We start from the raw sequence: 23140 nt of genomic DNA on the forward strand, positions 1-23140 counted from the left end.
GGCTACTGACCTTGGACAAGACAACCTGGCTTACATTCAGCGTTCTAGTTTATGCCAAATGTGTTTTGTTGAGTTCAAGGTTCTGTGCAGGTCACCTCCACACCAAACCTATTGATACATGACCGTATGGATCTAGCTTTGTGAGGAAGATTTATGCTGTTGCCAGGTTTGGAACAGGACAATTGTCTTTAATGCCTTTGCATGTTGTAGCTTTAACTATACCCTTCACTAGAACCACCTGAACTCAAACATTTGGAGGGGGTTCACTTAGGTTTGCAGATACAGTGTAGGTGTGATGGTCAGGTGCGTACAAACTTTTGACCACCTAGTATATGCAGTTTAATGTGAAGGGATTATTAATTCCATTGCAGATTAGTCACTGCATCTTCCTATTTCCTACAAGAGATTGTAGTTTTGTAATACTGACCTGTCTGGAGAGGTAAAAGACCTTCCTGTTGATGTAGTTTGTAACTAATCCCAATACTACACTTTTATGCCAAAATCACAATTGTTGTTGGTGCAAACCCAAAGAAAGAGCTGACACCAAGGCTAAGTTTTTGTTGCAGTAATAGGAAAGTTTTAGGAGATATTTGGGTCAGAACCCACTATTTATAAACTGTAAGTGCAGCATACACAAAGTAACAGATTGTAATTCGTCCCTCTGCTACTTGAATTCTGCAGATTTCTTGCAGCATATGTTATTTTTACCCCATGTTTCATCTGATTTGGTTCTGTTACAGACCTTCTGTGAAATCGACAGTGAAGGAAATGGCATTATACAGAAGAAAGATTTGAGGAATGTCTTGTATAGATTTTCACTTCCTATAACGTCTACTGAATTTGAAAATCTCTGGAACAGGTGAGTGTGTCATATTGTCCTGCTCTGACAAGACGCAAATGTACATCATTGCTTTTTCTAAATGTAAGTATACACGTGAGTCTTGTATCACATCAACAGCGGTTGTCCTTTATGTCCTGTAGTCTGTCAAAGTAGTTTTTGGTCATATAATTAATGTCAGTTCAAATCAAAGAAGCCCCTGTAAAAAAATAAACCTAATGAAAATATGTTTTCCTAAAAATGATATGGTGACCTTGCATTGTTCAATCACTAAATGATATAGGAAGACAATTCTTTGTTTCAACATTGTCATTCTCTTTTGTCACATCAGCTTTCAAAACAAACTAGAAGGGGTCATTTCAACACAAATGAGACAAGCATACTCTTGTGTTGTCTTCATCAGAAAACCTTACAGCTCTTACCAGTTTGCACGTGGACCTGATGTGACTACAAAAGCTGCAGCTACCTATAGCAAACACTACAGCTACTTTTTGGTTCAAAGTGGAATGCCAGTCAGAACTGTTTTTTAGGTAGAGAATTGACCGGTTAGATCCACTGGCAGTCAGTTATTGCTCTCTGTGTTCCCATATGAGCTGATTTGTTTTTTTTTTTAAATATAAGTGTCAATGATTCCTCAGGGAATTGATTGAAATTGCTACAATTGGGACAAAAGTGAAAAAAAAAACTTTCTCTAGAGGAATTAGGAATGACCTTCCTGAATGACAACTATAAACAGTCCCAGTATCAGAATCATTGCAGCCCCTTGGCTTCCCTCCAAACGTTCATCACTGATGACAGGAACACAAGATTGAAGGCTCACTGGAGCACACAGCCAATGATGCCTGATATTTAAAGTATAAATAAAATAGCAAACTATTTTGGATATAGTAAAGAAGCGTTAAAACTAGTATTTTGTTTTTAAGTTTTTGATTTTTTTTGTTTGTGTTGTATTAGAGTGATTCACTTCACTTACCGTCCTGTAGTCTAGGGTCATCATTGATGACAAGTACAAAAGATTAAAAGCTTATTGGAGCACACAGCCAGTGATGCCTTACATCTAATCTTGTTCTGGTGGAAACTTAAAATTTTGGAATTACCCTCACTTTTACTGTGATGATCTGGAGAGTGAATTTCCCTTATGAGTGTACACATTGCAAAATTATCCTGACCCTTGGAATTGTAGTAATGGTAGATCCTCTGATCACTATATCCCAATTTTTAGTTATGCTTTACCATCTATCTCTGTGCACGCTGCTGGAAAAAAACGGTTACATAAACAAGGAAGTGAAAATTCCAATTGCCTGGACAATAAAATCTAAAAGACACAATGATCAATAACAATAATTGTGTTGTATCTGAACTTTTAAACAAAAGTAAAGTTTTCCTTGAAGCTCAGTTGAATTAAATTCTAAGTAAACGGAGAGAACTTCAGATGAAAGTAATGTTGCAGATGCATTATGTATGTCTTTAGTATTTTTTTAAAATGCATTTTGCCGAAGGTTTAAACAGGCCTGTATTCCACGCACCTAAAAATCTTTTTATTATATAGAAAATATTAACATTCCATCCCTGATGGGAAATCACTTTGTAATATTTGCCAGAATTAAATTGTAAAAAAGCCACATTCCATCTTTTAATACATATAAATAGGTTTTTCATTCATGGGCCAAGCTTTGTCATAACATATAATAGGCAAAGCAGAATCCTTTTGTAAAGATTCTTGCTTTTAGTGCTAGGGTGGATAATGTATAATTCATTTATAAATGAGCAGAGATTAGGAAAAAATATTGAGAGTGTAACAAGCATTTAAAATTCTTTACTTGGAAACAGAACAAAGTGTCTGCCTTTTACCATGAATAGAAAAATAATAAAGTACATCGATTGGCTGAAGCTGAATTGTTTTTTTTGGTACCGAATGAAAAAGTTGTAGAAAAACAAAATAAATATGAAACCATGCACACAAAATAAAAGTACAGAGATTTTTCTTGGAGCTGATTCAAAATTCACAAATTAATGCAGCACTTTTATTAAACAATTAAATACGTTTTTTACAAATGCAAGCATTGTGAGTACCGGTGAAGCCAGCACAAGCAACCAATCAGGTGTGATGCAGTTCAAGGTTCATTTCTGATAGATGGGCAGAACAGAGTCAGAGAGATTTGCTGACCAGTTGCTGCTTCTCCATGCACTGCCCAGTAATAAGGTGCAAAGGAGAACTTTTGTGAAAATGAACTTGCAGATAAAAATGCATTAATTTGTGTATTTAGTTCAGCTGTAAAGTAGGTAGGTAAGGTGCCTTCGTGGGAGTCGTGGAATTTTTGAACATTCAGACACCTTCCCTGGTGGTGAAAGGTCTCTGGTGATGGTGAAAATACAACCAAATACAACCAAAGTGCCTAAGTATAAAATTTAAGTAACATATTTATATAAATACAAACAAAAAAATTAAATGTTTGAATCTTCTAGGAAAAAATGTTATGATTCTTTTTTTTAATTATTTTTTATGCCTAGGTATGATTCAGAAGGAAAGGGGCACCTCACCCATCAGGAATTCCTCCAAAAATTAGGAGTGAACTTTGCATCTGGAGACAGTGGTCCAAGTCAACGTATTGTAGACGACAACCATGAGACTTTAGAGAAACATTACAATTCACAGCAGAAGCTCCACCAGGACTTGCATACCTTCCATAAGCATCAGACCCGAGCTTTGAATATCAGAGATATTGAACAACAGGTCAAGTAAGGAACAGTGACTTCCCTTTTTTAGTTGATGAATTAATGCAGCACAAGTTATAAGTAGTTGGTTGTAGTCCTTTTTATGATGCCTTGGAGCATATGTGCATAATACCTAATAACTTTCATGTCCTGTTAGTTTTTCAAAACTGGTAGAACAATAAAATATAATTATCGTAGAGGGCAATTTACTATGAACTGCAGTGTTCCCAAATATGTACATCTAGTATTTTTCCAATTGTAGTTTATAAAGGCTATAATAAAAGAGTTTAGCAGCACCAAAATACATTTATTAAAGGCTTTTGACCTGATCCAACTCTAATATACATTAATATATTTTTTGCACACCTGGATGTAAAATGACTTAATTGTAAGGGTACTATGTTAATTCTTCATGCCGTGAATATTAAAGGTTTTAGGAAAGTCTACTGCAGTACAGAAACACTGAGCAGATCAATAGAAATCTGCAGAAGCCACTGAATTGTGGATGTAGGAGAGATCGTCACATCTGTCTGTACTCTCAAGCATTGCATTGGTAAACTCACACGTCATACGTCTTTCTTTGTCCACAGAGACAAGTTCAGGGAGTATTATTCTGACTTTGCTGCAGCCTTTGCTAAAATAGATAAAAACAAGGATGGATTAATTTCTATTCAGGACTTCCGAAGAATGCTGCAAGAGCTGAACTTCGACCTTGATAATGATCAGTTCCTTAATCTTTTATACAGGTAATAAGAGCATTGTATATAGCAGTATTTTTCATTGTCTGATGATATAAAGGTTGCATGGATAAGGGTCTGTGTCAATGGGCTATCAGTTTGTGTCGATGACATTAGCTTTAGATGCTTCAGACATTCTTCAAAATTCCTTAAGAAGTGGATTTGCCCTTCCACTAATTTTGCTTGTATGTTTAATGTTCTAATCTGGTTTTCCACTTTTAGACTTGTATGGATATGTAGACCTGCTTGAAGTAAACAAGAACTCAACAATATTGGCTCTAAAATTGCATTTACTAATATAACCTTATAACCTACATTGTCAATGCAAATAGCAACACAGCCAGGGTTTTTTTTTTCAAGTTTTGCTATACTGGAGAAGATACACTATCATGGGTAAACTTGTGTGATCCAATAAACCTGGAATGGATAGCTTAAAATAATTTACTATTAGTGGGGAAGTATTATTAATCCTGGACCTGATCATTGCAGGTTTGCTGGATCATCCAATTTCACCAAATAAATTGTATATTCTCTAGTCCTGGAGAGCTTTAACAAATCAGGCCCAGTAAATGTGTTATGTAGAGATTGCCCCTGATTCATCAATAAAATCCACGCTCGCTGGAAGCGCGAAAGTACGCGCGGCCAGCGATCGCGGATTACCGCGGTCCGGACTCGTCCAATCTAGCCTTTCTATTCTTGAGGCTTATGAGTGTCTTGCACCTTGCAGTGCACCCTCTGTATTTACTTTCATGCAGTCTTCTCTTTATGGTAGACTTGGATTTCAATACGCCTACCTCCTGGAGAGTGTTGTTCACTTGGTTGGCTGTTGTGAAGGGGTTTCTCTTCACCTTGGAAATGATTCTCCGACCATCCACCACTGTCTCATCTTTTTGTTCAGCCCACTGAATTAAAGCTGAAAGTCTGCAGTTCAACTGCATCCGAATTAAATGTGGTAATGTACAAACCAAAATTAGAAAAAAGTTGTCTCTGTCCAAATATTTATAGACCTAACTATAGCTATAAAATATTAGTGGATTTATTGACCTAAATGCTACAAAGTTCTGCGTTCACCTGTTCTTTGATGCAGTTCTTCCACTAAAGCAATTCTGTTTCCAATATAAAATGATTTTTCTATTATAGTGTAGCTGGTGCTATCTCTGTATAGAAAGATTTCTTTTTGTCTAGATTTATAATTTGACATGTATCTGTATATCTCTGGGACTTCAGTAGTGAAGTCAGGCTCGCATTCCCAGTTTGTACACCTGCTATGGTAATTTTTATTCTATCCTGTTTAATTTTTAATACATTTTATATTGGCTTCAACAGGCATATTTGCCAAGAATAGTACCCGTTTGTATCTTTTTTTTTCTAATGCATTTGTCACATGCAGGCACCTCAGCAATCATGGCAGACTGCCAGGTCATAGCTAATGTTAGGATTTCCCTAAAGTGTACATCTGAGTGTTTGGGAAGCCATTGGGTTTACAAAGCTAGAGAAGATGTATCAGTGGAAAAAGATGCATAGTGGTGCCTTCTTTCCAGGACTTGAAATGATGAATTTAGTTTAAAGAAACTTGTTTCTTTCCCACAAAACACTGCCAAATTTCAATGTATAAACAACTCACTAATAATCATAATCAATGATATGTAATTATTGAGGAAAGGCTCTGCCACATACTCCCCATAGGGCCAGCTATTTCCCTTTGGGTTCCACCATGTTTCCTCTTACACAGCATACCGAAGGGTTAGGTACAGCTCACATTCCAAATCCATTTCTGTCTTTCCTGTTACAGTTTCATGTTTCATTCTCTTTGCATACATCAAAAGTAAGGAAGTAATTAGAGATATTAGAACAGTCAAATCTTCACCATGTTTACTTGCCACAACGATGAGTTTTAGGTAGATATTAAAAAGCACTGTTTTAAAGACCAACTCTGGGCAGGGCACAGGGGAAGGGGAAGTAAGGGGGAGGCCCCAGACTTTAGATGTAACAAAGAACATTGTTTTACCATTATTGCTATGCTGTCTGGCAGGCGTTTATAAATCTTAAAAGTGGCTGAACCAAAAATAGAGGTTCATCACAAATATGTGTCTGATATGTCAAGTTTAGATGCAGGCCTGAAATGTAGTATCTTTTGCTGCCCTATAAGAGAAGTAGACCTACCTCAGTCTACATAGGAGTGACACACACATTTTGCTACATAATAGGCCAAATATTACAAATAATGTCTCCTAAGTTTGTGAGATGTAATATGGGGTTACACTGAAGTGCGCTAAACACTGTGATTACCACTCAATGGGTAGATTTGATCTCTATTTATTAAGCCATCCTCTGGTTTATTCTTCTGCCGAATGAGGGCTGATTGTCATGCATTCAGCAGATGTACAGTATAATACAGGGTAAATGAGAGCGTGTTGAGTCTATAGGAGTCATTTAAAGGTTCTTTTCTCTGATTAGACCCTTTTATTGTGCCTGCCCTCTCCCCAGCGCCTCAAATATTGGTTAAACATAAAGGGGAAATCCAGCAGCTGACTAGAGCACATGAGACACCCTGGCAGCTGCACGAGGGCACTGCCAACTCTCCTGCAGCACACACAGCAGATGTTCAGAACATGGCGGCCGCCTGACTAGTTCTCCCACACAATCCCAGGCCACCATAAAACAAGCTTTCTTTGCTTTCTGCTTCCAGGCAAATTCCCTCCGACATCCTTTGCATTGTATAAATATTAATATTTATTAGATCGACTTTACAATGTGTATTCAGCAATATTCAACACATCTTTCTAACAAGCCACAACGCCACATTGGGTTCAGGGATATAGTCGTACTTGTTTATTTTATTGTATTCGCTACATAATTACATATGCTGCCTAAAGGAGCCTGATGGTTTGAATACAGATTCTAATATCTGGGAAAGAAAGATATGGCAGATTGTACGGAGGATAAATGGCCACAATGGTAATTTGTATTGTTTTAGTTAAGAACTAAATGCATTGTAATGAGTGTACATCTCTGTACTACATGTTACATGTTAACATGTTACATGTTACATGTACACATAACTACATGTTATTCTGCACATTCCCACCTTGCTGTTCTTCATATCTGCAATGGATTCTTTATTTGTATGGCTTTGTCATAAATAAAATCTTACACATTGTACTATTGATATTATACATAAAACCTTGAAGTTTTATTAAGGATAAAGGTTTACTTTATTCTGCAACCTCCACCTTTACATTCTCTTTGCTCCCCCAGTAACCTGTTCACAAATGGCACCAAAAAGAAATACCTGTTACTTCAAGGTATAAATTATATATTCAAATATATATTTTAATAATATTAAAATATTATATATTTGAAGCTGGCCACTGGCATCCGGGTATTTCCACCCTCTACCAACGATTTAAATATTAGTATACTATCCCTGAAAGGAATCCGCTTCTTGAAGCATACCATATTTGACGTTACCATAATTGAAAGGCGTTGAGGCAAGGGATTCCCACAGGGGATCCTCTAATATTAGAAGGACACTCACAATCATTCAAGGAACAACTGACTCACAATCATTCAAGGAACAACTAAGTCTCAAAAAGTCCCCTGAGGCATCCTCAGAGTGAAAGGTGTTGGTAAACGACCCAAGACATGTCTATTGAAGAATCTGACTAATGATCCCTTCTATGTGATTACATTAAAACAATTGTTTTTATATTGCCACAGAAGCCGTCTTCAGCCCTTTCCTCTTTAATTTTAATGTTCATATCCAGGTATAATGAATCATGACCACTACTTTTCATTCAGTGTAACATCACTGACGCCTAGTGATTGGCCATTCAAGCAACAGCTCCGTCACATGGAGGTGGAAAAACAGAGTTTATACAGGAGTTTTTCAGTTGAAAAGAAAGAGTAAGAGAGCAAGCGCAGGGTTAAGACTGAATAGTGTGATGGCCAGGCTCATTTTAACAATGGATAACAGAAAACTCTGTGCCATACTGAACACAATTTATAGGCAACAATTAACCTGCAAAAAAATTGTTTTTCCTCCAATAAAAAAAGCAAACAGAAATACATGTTAATAAATAAATAAATGTTTAATATGTTGAATATGTATTACTGAATACTTGATTTTGCCTGAAAATTACCGTTACAGTATAGCTCATATTACTGCATTACACTATTAGTGCACAATCTGCAGTACACTGAAGTGGCAGTTATTCCCATCCCAGCACATTACTGGAGCATTGGGCAACCACTCAGCACACTATAATGCATGTCTTGCACAATGGTGCAATGTGTTAATAAATAAAAAAAAGTCATGTCCTTTTTGCCACCTTGGTAAAGAAAGTGTGTTAAGATCAGAAGTTAAAAATACAGAAAAAAGGCAAATGCAACCACTGCATTTTTGGGCTGTTAGGCTGTAATTTATAAGATTTTTGTTCTTTAACTTTAAATCTACTTTATTGCATTAAACTTAATGCACATAAATATGTTGCATTAACACACTGCACAATGTGTATGAGGCTTTAAACAAACAGAAAATAAAAAGATAAAATGAACATTTGTTACACATGAAAGGAAGCAACATTTATCTGCTGCATCGATTTTATGGAACTACAACTACTTTTCATTTTATGCTGTTAAATTACAGTTTTGTTGTGTTATAAAGTATAGCTGATTGTTTCTTTCTAGAAGAAGAACAAGAAGCAGTCAATAAAGCTTTGATCACCCCCATCCATATAATGTATGATCTGCCGCTTAAAATACTGTCAATAGCTGCACATGACTCAAAATGAAGGATTGTGTTTACTGTTTTCTTTACCATACCTGCGTGTTTTATGTTCCCACCAGGCTAAGGCTGAGAGTGATAGACAGCAAGCTGTCTTACTTCGACTTTTTAAGGATGATTGATGATGGAAGGGCTTCAAAGTATGGACAAAGACAAGAGCAGATTGTGCCAACCGAGGACCTGCAGACTATCAGTCCACAGAAGATTCTTGTTAGACTGAAAGAAGCAGTAAAGGCTTCACAGGAAAAGTTGTATAAAGTAAGAGAGAAACTGAACCTGCTAAACTCACTACTTGTCTACTTGTTGTAAAAAAGCAGGTTTGTAATTAAAGCAGGCCTGGGCAGTCCAAAGTAAGCATATAAAATAGTGCATAAAAAAAGGTTACCCTCAATGAAGACCAAATGTGAAAGCAATAAGTAGATCCTGAACTATTGTATATATATAAAATGTTCTCATGTTCGTTAAATAAAACTAATAGGAAAAGGATCATTCAACAGTAGATAGCAATTGAAGCAACATTAATTGCAGCACATTTCTTACTACCTCCATTAAGTAAACTGGATACAGGGATAATCAGAAAAAAATATATACTGTACACTAGAGTCATATGTATATTTACAGTTGGTATGTCCACTTTTTTTATATTACAATACAATGGGAATATACTTGAGGTCTTGTGTTTTCTAGGATTTGATTGATGGATTTTGCAGAGGCTTGCCTGTAATTACACTCACACATCATTATTAATCAATTACAGTAGCATATAAGGTGCTCGCTTAACATTAACTCACTGTAGAATAAAAACACAATTCTAAAATGCCAAGCAAATCTCTCCAGGAGTCAGAAGGGAACCCCATATACAAATTACATATAGTTTGGGATGTCCAGGCAGTATCGACAGATGTGACCTAATTGTATATCACCTAATTGTATATGTTTTTTCTATTCAAAGTATAATACTAAGTACAATTATCTGCTTGCATTCTAAAGAGCATTAGGTAGTTACCATACCTAACATGCCACAATACTACTACAGCTTAGTATCCTTCCATGTGGTGGCAATTGTAAAGAATAATGATGTCATGAACTTTTAGTGTCTATTAGCAGGGATACTTCTTCTGAGGCAAATGCTTTCAACGTCACAGTGATAGACTACCAGTACCCTGCTCCCCTATCTTAAAAACCTCCACCTCTTACCTTTTTTATGTAAGCTGGGTTGGAGTTCACAATGGTCGGCTCTCTGTACCTTGGCATCCTACATAGGAGGTCTAATTTAGTTGTTTGAAGGTTTTGAGGGGAAAACAAGGCACTGTATTTTTGTGTGAGTGCTGTTATTCTTTACGGTGTGCTAAATATGTCTTAAAGTATTCTATAATGATTTATTCTGACCAGTAGATTCCTATTAGATTACTTAAATAGCACTTAGATGTTCTAAAGTTTATTTTTCACTATGAAAATAGTTATAGTGTAGATACTTTTAAAGATAGTAATAAATACTTAACATCTACTGTACTTTACTCCAAAGATCCAAGCTTTGCTGCAGAATGTCCTCACTTTACCAAGTGTCAGATGCTGGTGTCTTTCATTGCCCTTTCTGGTTTCCCTGCTGGCTCCTACAGCCTGGGTTACAACCAGGGATACCCCTGTGGATACAATGGAGTAGCAAATGTAGCCTTCTAGGGACAGGAAGTGTGTTATGTGCAGGATCTCCAAATAAAACAAATGCAACCACCACATCTAAGGACTTGTAAGCTGCCATATATTTTTGTTCTTGGGTTTAGGTACGCTATAAAGATAGCTGTCTTTCCCCCCTCCCTGCTTTTATTTTTACTGGGTCTGCCATTTCCTGTAACATTGTCTGTAACAGTTCCAGAGGGGACTGAAATATATTGTGCAGAGATTTATTGTTTTTACTGAAAAACATGACGTGTGGAGACCACAGAGCCAATAAAATCACTGCGCATTTTACTGTGCACTTTTCCCAAAGTGACTGAGAAAAATAATTCACCACCTTTCCTGTCACCTTCAGGCATTTTCCTCATTTGATAAGGACGACACCGGAACAATAAAGCCTTTTGAATTACATCAGATTCTTGACAGTTTCTGTTTTAAACTAAGGGACAAGCAATTCATGTACCTACTGAGCAAACTGTCACTGAACGAGGACCACACAATAGACTGGAAGGATTTCCTGCACAATTTCTCCATCTCTGAGGTTCGTACAACTGCCGTGTCCATGAACAAAAAAGAAAAAGGCCCACATCTGTTGTTTTCACATCAAGAAATTCAGAATAAAACCTGCAATTTTACTTGTAACTATCTGTTCAGCACATGACCGCTCCACGCTGACAATCTTGTTGCTGACATTTAAAACAATAAGATGCTTTTAGAACATATGGCCTTGTCAGAACTGCCTCTGCTGTATTCTCAATAGTTTCCAGTGTATGAATGTACAGATATGTTGATAAATGTAGAATTTTGTATAAATTTTACAGCCAGCAATAGTTAATGAAATAACTGTTGAGAAACAATATGCACATAGTATGGTCATTGTCATTGCATTGCAATTAATGCCCTGTGCCTATAGTACTCAACTTAAAATAGCTTTATATGGGCAATGTGTGTGGAACTTTGATAGTCATGACATGCAAACTGGCTGCACAGTGTTATAATTACAGACCTAAAATAGCCCAATACAATAGTATACCATTCAGAATAGTTGTTTCGTGGTCAGAACCTCAGTGATCTTAAAAAGCTGAGTAAATAAAATTAAGCTGTGTTCACTGCAATCAATTTATCACATGCTAGCAAAAATCCTGTTATGTATTTTTTTTATATTTCCCTTGATTGGTAATTTAAAGTAAATGATGCTTTCCCTTGTTTATTAACATGCACTTTTCTAATCACTTCTATTGAACTTAAAGAGACATGGTCTCGGTACCTATACCTATATTGACCATAAATATTCTTCCTACTACCACCACTTCCTGCACTTTTGGGTATGGTGGAGCATGTAATCAGCCTCCCTGTGACAGTTCTTGGGCTTAGTAGTGGGCTCAGGTTAACAACACTGCTGACTGTAGTGACAGAACCAGCAAGGAATTAGGGATAGGAAATAGGTGAGGAAATAGGTAATGGAAAGGTACACTTAAAAAAAAAAAAACATGATCTCAGTTCTAGAGAGCTGAGTAGTTGGGCTATTTTATGGAAGATCCCTTACTAAGCTTTAGTTCTTACTCATCTTTTGGTGAGTTGCTGTCCTAATGAACTGTAAAAACATGCTTTTTTTGCTTATTTTTTGGCCTCTGTAGTAAATGAACAACACAATTTTTTACAACATCCCATTGCTGTCCTTTCCTTATTCTCATAGCCTGTTTCCACCTGGGTGGATAGAGTGGAAAGAGCCACCAGGCCAAGGTCCAGGCAAGAACTGACAATGAAGGACATTTTAACACACATCCAAGAAATTGTTACGGCACGCTTTAACTTCATAGCACAGGAGTTCTTAAACATAGACTATGCCGGCATTTCGGTTATTTCCAAACAAGACTTTCGAGAGCTTTGTAACAAGAATTTCATGTTGCTTACAGATGACCAGGTAAAAATATACTATTTGATGTTGTAATGTTGCATTGCTTCGATGTTTAGATATGCATGAAAAAAAATCAGTTAAATGGGTTAGCCCATTCCATACTGATATTGGCATCTGGGGAGGTAAACCATCTGATTTTGTCTCTTCTCTCAGTCTTCTCTATCCCTCGGAGGCTTCACTTGTGAGATCTGGCTCCACTGATGGAGTTCTGGAATGCACACCTGCTATGCCCAGTATTAGAGTCCCCAACTTCCTTTTCTTGATTATTCTAACTTTTTAACAATGTAACAAAAACAACTGGAATACATGAAATTGGGCTGGAACACTTACAACTCCCAGTTGAAGAGTAAAAAAGTCTGAATTAGGGCATGGAGATCTCACTGTTGGAGTATCAAAGATATATAAGCTTCTCAGGTCACCATGCTTTTTCTGTAACTTAAAGCCCCTCTCTGGGCACATTTTACCACCCCCACCCCCGCCACCCCCCCAACCTATACAGCACATTTTTTATCCTTTGAAGCAAAGATTACCTGGCAGTGCCATTTCAGGATGCTGGGGACCAATAATGCAACCCTACTAGGCTGCCTAGGATGGTGTTAAGAAACAGTAGAATATTGTTCTTGTAACAAGGAGATTTGTTTGGACAAATTATTGTATGGTAATGATCAATTTGACACTACTGAAAAAACAAAAATGCCTTGACTGGAAAGCCTTCCTGAGTGAGAGTTGACCTCTGAGTGACATTATTTTTGGCATACTCTGAACCTTATGAAAGGATTTTGTATCACAGTAGTCTATACACATTGTCAAAGTGGCTGTCATTTGACATATATGACAACAATGTGCCAAATGAAGTTCATTCCCTAGTGTTGATATTAGGAGATAACAAGAAAAAGTGTTATACTGTGTATACAAATAAATCTGTTGCTTGCAATGTTAATCTAATTTATGATTTTTTATTATTTACAGTTTGAAAATCTGTGGAACAGTCTGCCCCTAAATTCATATGGAAATCTCAGATATCATGAGTTTTTAAATAAATTTAGCTATGGCATACCAGAGACACCCTCACAAGATCAAGTATCTTTTAATAAAGAATCAAACTTGAGGATCCAGTCATCAGTCACAAATGGCAGAGCTTCCCTAACCAGACGTCCCAAAACAGCACCAGCCATTGCTAACAAACCTACAGTAAGTAGTCCTTTTTCTGCGTCATGTCACGGTATAGCCATATTGGAGTGTTGCTTCCCCATGTAAAATTGTCTGTAAAAGTTAGTGATCTGATGTCTGGTGAGGTAATGACAAAACAGAAATAGCAATGGAATAGAAGAAAGGTCTAAACCGTATTAGAAAAAAAAGCAAGGCATTTGTTTATGATACATAATTTTTTAGCAAACTAAATTTTACCATGTTAAATTAGAACTGTGGCAAGCTTTAGTGTCTGGGATGGAAAGCATGGCATGTGGGATGCAAATGAACGAGGTTTTGACTCAGTCAGGGAAGGAAATGGTGGATTTTTGTATACTGTATTCTGTGCAACAATAAAAGCAGATGATGTAATTTGATAAATATTTATTTGGGTTGGACATTTCATGACCCAGGTCTCTTGGCATGTGTTAAGAATGCCCCAATTTTTGCAAGTAAGCATGCATACTGTAATAGTGATTTTGCTTTTCCTTATAGACTCCAGTACTGAGGCCACGTACCGCAGCTCCTCCTTCTACACCAATTTTAAACTGTGATGGGGTAGAGAACAAACTGAAAGTAAATCTTATCAAATGCTGGCAGGATGTACATAAAGCTTTCCGGGAAAAAGATCTTGAAAGGCGAGGAGAAGTTTCTGCTTCTGATTTCTCAGGTACAGAACTTAACAAGTTTGTCTCTCTCTTTATTTCCTAATTTGGATTTTGTGCAATTGTTAGATCTACACGATCTATTTACCCTGTTCCAGAAATAAGTGCTAATGGTACCCCTGAACTACAGTTTAGAAGCTTCCATATGCTTGTTGTTTAGGTTATTATTAAAAGAAGCTGTTCACTTTCCCAGCATCCCCGACTTCCAGTACCAGATGTTTTCTCTATAAAAATTTTTTAGATTATGTTTTGCCACCTCCTAAACTCAGGATTGTACAAACTCTGCTTGGGTACTTAAAGTAGTCATCTTTTTCTGAAGTGTTTGGACATGTGGTTTCTTCATAATCTGTCATCAGATGTTTCCAATGTACTCATTTTTCCAAGGGGGCCAAATAATTTTGATTGGTTACTGATAATGATCTCTATTAGCTAAGCTATAATCTCACTTACCACAGCCCAGCTGCCGACAATGGTCCTGATTTATTAAAGCTCTCCAAGACTGAAGAGGATACACTTTTATCAGTGAAGCTGAGTGATCCAACAAACCTGGAATGGATTTCTTCATTCAGAGGAATGGCAAATATGCTTTTTAATTGGTGACCTGTCATAATTTTTTTTCTGATATAGAAAGATGGCAACAAACAGGGTAAAAACTAGGTCCTGGAGAAGGAGAGATTTATTCTCTGATTATAATGAAGTATTACTACATAATCTATGGTGAGGTGGGCTAAAAGGAATCAAACCAGGGGTTACACATAATAGAGCTTTAAACGCTTTTACATACAGAGTATCATCTGAGCTTTTTGTTGGTTTGTTGTTATTTCAGATATCATGAAAAGGTTTAACATGGACTTGCTGAAGGAAGACCTGGAGCAGTTAACTCTAAAATATGACTTAAAAAATAATGGAAATTTGTCATATACAGACTTTTTGCGTAATATCACTCTTGGACCAAAGCAGAAAACATCACCTCTTCTGCAGAGGGTAAAACTGCAAAAGCCAAGGATTCCGGTACGTTATGTCAGCATTGTTAATAAAGATCCATAGGCTGTAGTGCTTCTGATCTTTGAGCTGGTATATTGCTTACTACAACATGGTAATAAACTGTCTAAATACAGTCACAACAAAGTTAGGCATAGACACAAGTGTAAAAGTTCTTGAAGCAGTTTACAATCTCTGTGCAACATTTGAGCAATTATCCATGGAATCTTTCACCATCTGCATCATACATGCTAGCGATGAAGGAGAATCTAAACAGCAGTAATAGTGACCCCACAGCTTACTACAATTGTCTACAATAACAGCATTTCTTAGTACCAATCATCTGCTGAGAATTTTTATTTACTCATAACGAAAGTGTTTGTTAAATCAAAAACATTTTTGTTCTTTTAGTTTTTAAAAGAGCAAGGAAGTGTTAAACCTAATTCCAAGATAAGCAAATATTGTCTAGAATGTTTATATCTTTACTTCCATAACCTCACAGTAATCCAGTTTGAAACTTTGCCTCACTGCAGGAGCTTCCTGTATTAGGACCAACATTGCTGGCCTGTCTTCTAGTTCAGGATGACTGGTCTTCTATGCACATAATTTAGCTGTCTGTAGTGGGTGGACCTTTTAACTGATGATGCCACCACTGTTTTACAAAGCTTTATTTAGGTTTGCAAAGACATTTAATGCACACAAAGTGGACTTGTATCCTTTGATCTTTAAAAATATATTACAGACAATGTTTTTGTGCTGAAGGAGTCCCTTAAATCCCATGTCAGTCAATTGTTTTGCTGTGTGTGTGGTCCTGGAGATGCATCATGAGAAGGGATCTCTACAAAGTGGAATTCACAGCATAAACAGTTGTGCCCATGTATTAATTAGAATATGTCACCTGATGACACAACACATTGGTTTTTCTGCCACTTTCTGTTTCATTGACAATGGTCACCAGTACAAAAAGGCTGAAGCTGCTCAGTAAGGTCAAATGAAACATTAAAAAATTTCAAGGGTTCTGACCAATCCAAGCTTTAAAAAAAACACCCAGTCCAAGTCGGATCATTTCACATGTTGTTAGTCACCAAGGTTAGACCCTCTCCTTAATGCCTTCATCTAAAAAGATAATAATATTGATATTATTGACTGTGAATAGTATTGACTGTGCATGTTTTTACATACAGGCTGTATTTTTCTGTATTATATAATTTTCTGTATTGTATTGCCTGTTAGATGAGCACCGGATTGCACAGCACCTCATTCCTAGATGCCATACTCAGAATTCAGCCAAAGATAGTGGATTGCTGGAGACCAATGAGAAGGACCTTTCAGTCTTATGATGATGGAAGGACAGGGTATATAAGCATTCCAGATTTCAAACAGGTATAGTAAGATTCTTTCTACTCCATTTCTTGATACTTATGTGTGTGTGCCAGCTTGTTCCTTAAAATATCTGTACACACATTTTTATATTTAAATGCAGGTGTTGTTTTCATGCATTATTTGGTTAATTGTGATTGTACTAGAGACTGAGAGCTGGAAATCAAGTAACACTTCAAATGTTATATAGGTAGAAGAGGGGCAGAGGAGCTGGGAAAACACAGAGAGAATTAGACATTCCCAGTAGAGGAGAGGGCCATGGCGTGTAGGGAGGGAGGGGGCCATGCTATAGATTTCACTCTCCCTCAAGACGTCACATTTTGATGCAAGTTCAAAGGCACATTGCAAGTTATATAAATGATTTATTTTTAAAAAAATATGGAAAAGGAAAATGCTACAGGTAAGAATTAAACCACTCAATTTATGATGTGCTGTTATGTTTATATTGTTAAATTTGGCAGCAGGATCTCTTTAAATAATTTCACTAATTATCCAAATGGCCTTCTTAGTTCATTGACTGAGAAAGTTACTTGGATGAATGGTAAGTGTCTTGAACATAACAGAACACTAAAGGTGGCTAACTACTACTTGCTATATACCATGACCTGCATGAATAAGAACCTTGACAGATATGTATTTAATTTTTATTTGTTTGTTTTAGGTCTTACGGAAATTTGGCATTAACCTTTCCGAGGATGAGTTCTTCCACATTCTGGGATACTTTGACAAAGATTTAAAATCCAAAGTCTCTTACAATGATTTTCTCAGTGAGTTTCTGAGATAAGTGACATTATTTTGGGGTTAAGGCATTTTGTATTTCAACCTCTGATTTTATTGTTTTGATCAGAACAGAAATAAATATATTTACACGACAGCGAAACTACATTAACATTGGCCACAGCTCATAAGCCGCAGACTGATAAATAACGTTCTGCAAAATGAGCGCAGCTTCTGCGTTAAACTCTAATGAAGAGTGTCTGCTTTCATCAACCTAATTACTTTAATAAGACAAAAATAACTAGCGCTCCTTAAAATTTTCAAATTGAAGATGAATGTCCCTATGGTTAAAAAAAATTGTATACACTTCCAGCACAATTTCATTGTAACACATTGCAAAAATAAGTTCATTTATGAATATATGATGGTAATTTTTAGTCGTCCGCCATAAGAAAATTATACATAGTGTGTATAAATAAACTTCATTAAATCTCCTGGTTTCATTAAACGTTCCGATTTATTATCGAGTTCTTTCTTTTTTTTCCTAATTAGCAACCTAGTATACTCCAGCGGTTCCTATTTCTTTTTTAATAAAGCTGAACTTCAAATACACATATACTGTACATATAAATACATATATGAAATCACAACCCCCGTTTTGGTTAAAACAGCTTCTGCTCTTCTGTAAAGGTTATTGACAAGATGGTGAAGTGTGCTTGTAAAAATTTGTGCCCATATAGGCAAAACAGAATTTGTCAGGTCAGATACAGATGTTAGACAAGATAACCCAAATCACAGTGAGCATTCCAATTCATCCCAAAGGCATTCAGTAGGGTTGTGCAGGACACTTAAAGCAAAATAAGATTCCCCTCCCCTTGCCCCCACAGGAGCACCCACATCTACCCCGACCCAGAATGTTCACTATATGATTGGATAATTGAAGTCATTAGAATCTCATCTCATTCATTTACCTACGCGAAGTGTCCTTTGCAAGGAAAAAATTCAGTGAACAATTAAAATTTCTTCAGTAAATCAAATCCAATGTTGGAAGAACTTAATCTTTGCTGTAGCATTAGCAGTGCCCTTTACTGTTATTACCTTAACTTATTTAGAGGGGTGTTGTGTCCACATTTTTGTACTTTTGTCCACATAGCGATGATCATCAGATGTTTTTAAACGTTTGATCTTGTAGAACAGGGGTGCCAATCTCAAATACACAGAGGGCCGAAATTAAAACATAGACCAAGTCGGGGGCAAAACTTGAAATTTATTGAAAAATTGAGAAAGTTTACTACTTCATTCATAACCAACAAAAACAAACCCCTCTACACAAACTTTAGGGTTGAAAGGACTAATTTTCTATCTATCTATGCAGTCTGTTTGTTCCTAATCCTTTCACATCACAAGTGCCTGACACTAAATAATACACTATGCAGTCTCTAATGGATTGAAACAAACACAATGGCCCTGGTAGTCAGGCACCATGTGATCATTGGCTAGGCTTTGTGTCACATGATGGGTGTACAAGAATAATGTCTATGTATTGCATGTATTGAAAATGATGATGTGAGGTGGTAACGTGGGCGGGCCGGCCAGGTGTAGGTAATTTTCTGAATTTTTTGGGGGGCCAAAAAAAAGGACCTTGAGGGCCAGAGTTTGACACCCCTGATGTGGAATGTCTGCTTATAGTTCAACTTTAATGGGTGCTAAGTTCTACTTTTGTTACATAGTTTATTAACAAAAAATATTTTCCATAAAAGTGTACCTATTCCTATGGAGAATATTTTAATTAAAACTTTAAATTTTAATTTAAAACTTTAATATTTAAATATGTGTGTTCAAACCCTTTTTGTGTTATGTTGATGAATGAAGCATTGAAAGGTGCAATGATTAAAATAAATCACAATTTAAATTTTTTTGGTTTTTTAAAATAATTAAAACAATATTTACATTTTGCCTATTTATTTCTATTATTTTCTTCATGTGAAAGATTGTTTGTGACTGTAACATTTGCTTTTTGCAAATTTGAAATGACATTTATAGGAATATTTGTTTCATTAAAAAATAAACATAATGAAATATATAAAGTGTGAATAATATAAAGTGCAATGCATCCACGAAGTGAAAGACAGTGTGTTAAAAAAAAAAACTTGCAAGATATTATGTGCCTCTGTTAAATGATTCTGCTACCATGCTCCTCCATCTATACAATTCCACATTATAATGGAGCATTTTTCTTACAGAATGTTTCATTATAGCATAATAGGATCTAAACAGGCCGTGCATCACACTCTGAAACCTGCTTCATATTTGTCTGGAATCACAAAAATTTATTTACATGCATGAGAGGAAATAATGGACTTGAAATTGAAGTTGTTGAAGCAAGAAATTATCATATGGCTTGTAGTATTATCTTTAACTTGCCTAAATACAGGTATCAGCAATCCTGCAATCCAAAGAGTTTCTTAAGCTCGTCATTTTAACTGAAGACTGCAAATATTTTTATTCCCCTGCCATCCCCAGCAGACATTTGGAAATGGGTTATGGTAAGGGTTCATTTCCCAGTGGTTGTTTTGCAGAAATATTTATTTGTCCGATTATTTCAAATCCATTAAAAGAACATTGTATATCATAACCTATTTTCGCAAAGCTACTAAATTATTACTTGCTTTGTGGAAATACATATATTATTATATTATTTTTACATTTAACTTTCCATTCTGCTTTTTATATTCTATTTTTTTTTTTTTTTTGTAAATTTACTTTTTTTAGAATATTTATAGCTGAGGTTTTACCAATACAGCTAAGAACTGTCTTTAGAAAATTAAAACATGTAATTGACTAGGAACATTTATGTTTGTATGAGTAGCTGGACTTAAATAATCTTATTCCTACAAATTAAAAAATGTATTTTGCAGTAAGTTTAATAAAACAAAAACCACACACATTATTCTCAACTCCCAAGGACCTTATCTAATATCCATTTCACAGTCATATACACCTACACACAATAGGGGTTTGGGAAAGTATGCATTTTGTTTACATTAAAAAAAAAACAATACAAAAATGTATTGTACAGTAAAATGGGCTGTACAGTATATTGACCCGCCCAAAAAATCTGTGTGTATAATAGGTACGTTTGGAAATAGTTACACCCAGTCCTGTTTTATGTAAGGACTGTAGCACCCTAAAAAATATTTTAAAAACTGGCAGAAAAAAAAATGGATGATTAGAGAATGATCATATTTGGTGATAGATTGAGTGGCTGATTGGATGGATTTTAACATCTAGTTTCTTTCAAATATTATAACATTTATTGAAAGGAAGTTTTTTTTTCAAGAATACAATACTCTTTTATTTATATTATGTTTAGGGCAAAAAAAATGATGTACTAGATTTACACAAAGACACAGATCACAGAAGCTTGAAAACTATTAGAAAGGTAGAGCTCCAGTGCCCTACTATAAGTTTTCTGCATTACTGTATGATAAATATTAAAGACTGGAACCAAACCACTGAAATCTATGACTCTCATCTGAAAGGCCTTCCTCACAGTAAACAGAGAGAAGCTTCAGGTGATCTCCTTTTAAACTGCTTCAACTAGATGTTTTTGCATTTCCATTTATTTGTCAGCACAGGCTCTTCAAACATGCAAGACAATGCAATGGTTGAGTTTAATACTGGCTCTCTTCTGCTTATACCTTCCTATTCTCCTCTCTATCACTGGTCTGATTGGCTTTTTTACAGTATGCTTCGATAGGGAGCAAGTAACTCTTCCCTCCTCCAAGTAGACATGCTTATAAGTGGTGATTTCCTGCTTAAGCATGGAGGTGAGGCAGGAGACCTTGTAGCTTGCAAAGAGTTTTTTTTCTACTCACCTTCACAAGCAAATGGAGTAACATATAACCTCTTGCTTTGGCATGCACGGTCATAACAAATGTTCATTGTGCTTTGGCAACTAATTAGCTTTCATTCCCCCCGTGCCAAGCAGCACTTACCCTTAGCTGGCTTCTCCCGTTCCTCTAAAAAGCAGCTGTGAGTGGAGGAGCACATGACTCTCCTCATGTGATAGTAGAAGGCCAATCACCAGACACAAGTTTCGTAACATGGAAAGTCTTCATAGGCTTTGATTTGAGTGTATTAGCTCTCACAGTGAGGCTTCTCCTATTCTGTCAGCTAGGTAGAGTGGTCAGGGAAAAAAAGCACAGGTTCAGTTTAAGCCCGTTGTTTCTGTTCACTTTTTGTTACTGATAGGTTCACTTTAAATACAGCCCTGATTATTGAAGCAACATTTGGCTATTCTGTTGATTAAAAAATACTTTATATTCTACTAATCTTTTAGGAGGGAGGTTTTGATTGCTAAATGTTTTTACGGCTTTGTGTGTGCCGCCTGCGTGATTCTTCCCACTATAGTGCGGAGACAAGCTTTTCTGTCTGTTAAGCCTAATCAACAGTTATTTTAGCAATCCACTTAGCACTCAGCCTAACAAAAACATCAATTTCAAATATACTTTATCATCAAGCATCTGTTCAACATGTCTGATTGTTACAAACAAGTGAAAAAGGACATTCTTCTCTCTCGTTCCTCTCTCATTTGCTGTGTTCTCGCTGTGATCGCTTCGCCTTATATCTATACAGAAATACATCTCATCACCAACGTCTTCATCTTGGCGTGAGATGAATATCGATTAGAGTCACGTCGAGCTCCTGGAACCGTAATTAAATGAACATTTCATATGCTGTTTGTTTCCGCCTGTGAAAACACAAATCTGAAATTAAATACCGACCGTGCGCCCAGTAAAACATCTCTGGCAGGGGGTTTCAGTTAGAACTGGAGGGAATCGTCCATCACAGTTATGTAGCAAGCGGTGAAGATTCATGAGCACTCACGAGATACGAGATGACAAACGTTTACTGGTTTCAGGTCAGCCAACTGCAGTTCTATCTGTTGTTATCATGGGACTGATATTCAGTCTACAAAAGATTTGCTAACGCTAAAACTTTATGCGGAATTTATTTACAGAGCTTACACTTATCTGGTATTATACACTATATGGCCAAAAGTTGGGGACATCTGACCACCAAATTTCAAGGACAAACGTGTGTGGCCACCACTGCGATTAATTAAATCTGAATATTTCCAGTGAAGAGTATTTTTCAAAACATTTTAGACAATCACAAGCTTTTACTGGTGTAGTAACAATTTGGTAAAGGCCCTTTTCTGTTCCATCATCACTATGCCTCTGTTTACAAGGCTAGGTCTATGGTCCAAGAGTTTAATGTGACCTTTACAAATCCCTTAGTCCTTGTGTATGCTGAAAGCTGGTGTACGAGGTGTGTAAAATAAAAAGGTTCTAGATGGGTAAACTTAAAAAAAAAAAAAAAAAAACATTTGAAGCAGAAGTTTAATCCACTTATAGTCTGCCTCTCCTTGTTACTTCATTGACATATGAAATGTTAAAGAAAAGCTTTCCATTTTTATTGCATACCTTATTTTAAACTCATGGGTGCTATCATTAGGTCTTTGTGCTTCCCTTGAAC

General features: G+C 36.3%; 1 protein-coding gene across 1 annotated transcript in view; it reads left to right on the forward strand.

Annotated features, from left to right (window-relative positions):
• The window catches only part of EFCAB6 (EF-hand calcium binding domain 6), an 87189-nt gene extending 69433 nt beyond the window's left edge, over positions 1-17756 (forward strand). The window contains exons 21-31 of the mRNA XM_072400303.1: positions 741-859; positions 3350-3577; positions 4144-4299; positions 9139-9334; positions 11106-11291; positions 12447-12674; positions 13638-13859; positions 14352-14526; positions 15348-15532; positions 16736-16885; positions 17544-17756. Coding sequence (XP_072256404.1) covers positions 741-859; positions 3350-3577; positions 4144-4299; positions 9139-9334; positions 11106-11291; positions 12447-12674; positions 13638-13859; positions 14352-14526; positions 15348-15532; positions 16736-16885; positions 17544-17666 — 1968 coding nt within the window. The 3' untranslated portion in view covers positions 17667-17756. The remainder of the gene's footprint in view (positions 1-740; positions 860-3349; positions 3578-4143; positions 4300-9138; positions 9335-11105; positions 11292-12446; positions 12675-13637; positions 13860-14351; positions 14527-15347; positions 15533-16735; positions 16886-17543) is intronic.
• The last annotated feature ends 5384 nt before the right edge of the window (positions 17757-23140 follow it).

This window comes from Pyxicephalus adspersus, chromosome 2 (genome assembly GCF_032062135.1).
Source record: "Pyxicephalus adspersus chromosome 2, UCB_Pads_2.0, whole genome shotgun sequence".
In the NCBI taxonomy this organism is placed as follows: domain Eukaryota; kingdom Metazoa; phylum Chordata; class Amphibia; order Anura; family Pyxicephalidae; genus Pyxicephalus; species Pyxicephalus adspersus.